At 51.6% G+C, this 3,371-nt stretch overlaps 1 protein-coding gene across 1 annotated transcript in view; it reads left to right on the forward strand.

Annotated features, from left to right (window-relative positions):
- LOC109911611 (PSMC3 interacting protein) overlaps nt 1-3,371 on the forward strand; it is a 47,475-nt gene continuing 44,104 nt past the window's right edge. The window contains exon 1 of the mRNA XM_048614437.1: nt 1-158. Coding sequence (XP_048470394.1) covers nt 1-158 — 158 coding nt within the window. The remainder of the gene's footprint in view (nt 159-3,371) is intronic.

Genomic DNA, 3,371 nt, shown 5'->3' on the forward strand with positions numbered 1-3,371 from the left:
ATGCAGGAGATGGAATTTATAATGAAACAGAAAAAGGAAGATGTATTGTGCATGTCAGCTGAATTCTTCAAGTTGAGAATGAGGTCAAATACAATAGGTCATCAAGGGCAGGTGAAGAGGAAAATGGGATTGACAAAGTGTGAATATGAGAACAGAATGTAAGTTTATATAAATAAAGGTCTTCTACATGCATCAAAAAAGTGAGTTTTAAGAGATGGTAGGGGTCCTATTAAGGCCAAAGCGGGTGATTTATGCTTAGCGATGCAGGGGAAGGCCAGAATACTTAGGTATTTTTTGTGCGTTCAAGAATGAAGAGAAATCTGACAATATGTTGGTAAAAAGGATAGGGTGAAATTGAGATAGAAGATAATGGAAAAGCTGGCTATGCATTGCAGTAATCAAATCACCTGGTCTGAATGGCTAATGTCCTAGGTTGCTAAGGGAATGTGTAGCAGAAGGGATTTGCCATAAACTTCTGACCGTTCCTAGATATGGGGGCGCATCCAGAGGGCTGCAAAGTGCTAAGGGTGACACCCTTATTTAAGATGGGGTTAAAGGACAGTATACGAGAAAGGATTGCTTTTGTTAGAGCAAAAAATATTAAGGGGTAATTTTTTTGAGGTCATCAAAACCAAAAAGGGCTCCAACTATGCCTAAATCACATGTTACAAATTCGATTTACAGTTCAAGAAATAAGGAACAACTGCTTTTAGTGACAGAGATGTCAATAACCTGAGGATAAAGGTGGAAGAAAAAGAACAACAGGTAACACAAGGGACCAATTACTTAGGAGATAATAAAGTGTAGAGCTGGATGAACACATCAGGCCAAGCAGCATCAGAGGAGCAGGAAAGCTGACGTTTCAGGCCTAGACCCTTCTTCAGAAATGGGGGAGGGGAAGGGGATTCTGAAATAAATAGGGAGAGAGAGGGGAGGCGGATAGAAGATGGATAGAGGAGAAGATAGGTGGAGAGGAGACGGACAGATCAAACAGGCGGGGATGGAGCCAGTAAAGGTGAGTGTAGGTGGGGGGTTAGGGAGGGGATAGGTCAGTCCAGGGAGGATGAACAGGTCAAGGGGGCGGGATGAGGCTAGTAGATAGGAGATGGGAGTGGGGCTTGAGGTGGGAGGAGGGGATAGGTGGATGAAAGGACAGGTTAGGGAGGTGGGGACAAGCTGGGCTGGTTTTGGGATGCGGTTGGGGGAGGGGAGATTTTGAAGCTTGTGAAGTCCACATTGATACCATTGGGCTGCAGGGTTCCCAAGCGAATTATGAGGTGCTGTTCCTGCAACCTTCGGGTGGCATCGTTGTGGCCCTGCAGGAGGCCCAGCATGGACATGTCGTCTGAGGAATGGGAGGAGGAATTGAAATGGTTTGCGACTGGGAGGTGCAGTTGTTTAGTGCGAACCGAGCATAGGTGTTCCGCAAAGCGGTCCCCAAGCCTCCGCTTGGTTTCCCCGATGTAGAGGAGGCCACAACGGGAACAGCGGATACAGTATACCACATTAGCAGATGTGCAGGTGAACATCTGCTTGATGTGGGAAGTCTTCTTGGGGCCTGGGATGGGGGTAAGGGGCAAGGTGTAGGGGCAGGTGTAGCACTTCCTGCGGTTGCAGGGAAAAGTGCCAGGTGTGGTGGGGTTGGAGGGGAGTGTGGAGTGGACAAGGGAGTCACGGAGAGAGTGGTCCGTCCGGAAAGCAGATAAGGGTGGGGAGGGAAAAATGTCTTTGGTGGTGGGGTCGGATTGCAGATGGCGGAAGTGTCGGAGGATGATGTGTTGGATCTGGAGGTTGGTGGGGTGGTACGGGAGGACGAGGGGGATTCTGTTTTGGTTGTTATTGCGGGGAGGGGGTGTGAGGGATGAGTTGCAGGAAATGCGGGAGACACAGTCGAGGGCGTTCTCGACCACTGACGGGGGGGATGTTGCGGTCCTTGAAAAACGAGGACATCTGAGATGTTCGGGAGTGGAATGCCTCATCCTGGGAGCAGATGCGGCGGAGGCGAAGGAATTGGGAATAGGGGATGGCATTTTTGCAGGAAGGTGGGTGGGAGGTGGTATATTCTAGGTAGCTGTGGGAGTCGGTGGGCTTGAAATGGATATCGGTTTCCAGGTGGTTGCCAGAGATGGAAACAGAGAGGTCCAGGAAGGAGAGAGAGGTATCAGAGATGGTCCAGGTGAACTTAAGGTTGGTTGGGGTGGAAGGTGTTGGTGAAGTGGATGAATTGTTTGAGTTCCTCGTGGGAGCACGAGGCGGCGCCAATACAGTCATCAATGTAACGGAGGAAGAGGTGGGGTTTAGGGCCAGTGTAGCTACGGAAGAGGGATTGTATCCACATAACTTACAAAGAGGCAGGCATAGCTTGGGCCCATGCGGGTACCCATGGCCACCTCCTTTGTCTGTAGGAAGCGGGAGGAATTGAAAGAGAAGTTGTTGAGGTTGAGGACGAGTTCGGCTAAGCAGATGAGGGTGTCAGTGGTCGGGCCTGCGGGACAGGAAGAAGCGGAGGGCCTTTAGGCCATCTGCATGGGGCATGCAGGTGTATAGGGACTGGACGTCCATGGTAAAGATGAGACGTTGGGGACCAGGGAATCGGAAGTTTTGGAGGAGGTGGAGGGCGTGGGTGGTGTCAAGGACGTAGGTAGGGAGTTCCTGGACCAAGTGGGAGAAAATGGAGTCGAGATAGGTGGAGGTAAGTTCGGTGGGGCAGGAGCAGGCGGAGACAATGGGTCGACCAGGGCAGTCAGGTTTGTGGATTTTGGGAAGGAGATAGAAGCGGGCAGTACGGGGTTGGGGAATGATGCGGTTGGAGGCTGTGTGTGGGAGGTCACCTGAGGTGATGAGGTTGTGGATGGTTTGGGAGATGATGTTTTCGTGGTCAGGGGTAGGGTCATGATCAAGGAGGCAGTGTCGGAGACTTGGCGCCTGGCCTCGGTGATGTAGAGGTCAGTGCGCCATCCTACAACTGCGCCTCCCTTGTCCGCGGGTTTTATGGTGAGGTTGGGATTGGAGCGGAGTGGGTGGAGGGCTGCACGTTCTGTGGGGGAGAGGTTGGAGTGGGTGAGGGGGCTGGAGAGGTTGAGGCAATTGATGTCTCGACGGCAGTTGGAGATGAAGAGGTCGAGGGAGGGTAGGTGGTGTCCAGGAGGAGGGGGTGTGTTGGAGATGGGAGAAGGGATCAGTAAGGGAAGGGTTAGGCTCACGGTTAAAGAAGTAAGTGTGGAGGCAGAGGCGAAAAACTGTTCAAGGTCCAAGCGTGAGTGGTATTCGTTGATGTTTGGGTGGAGGGAGACAAAAGGTGAGCCCTTACTGAGGACTGACTGTTCGTCCTCAGTAAGGCAGAGGTCTGGGAGGATGGTGAAGACTCGGCA

The sequence above is a fragment of the Rhincodon typus genome, chromosome 30, assembly GCF_021869965.1.
Source record: "Rhincodon typus isolate 14 chromosome 30, sRhiTyp1.1, whole genome shotgun sequence".
Lineage (NCBI taxonomy): Eukaryota > Metazoa > Chordata > Chondrichthyes > Orectolobiformes > Rhincodontidae > Rhincodon > Rhincodon typus.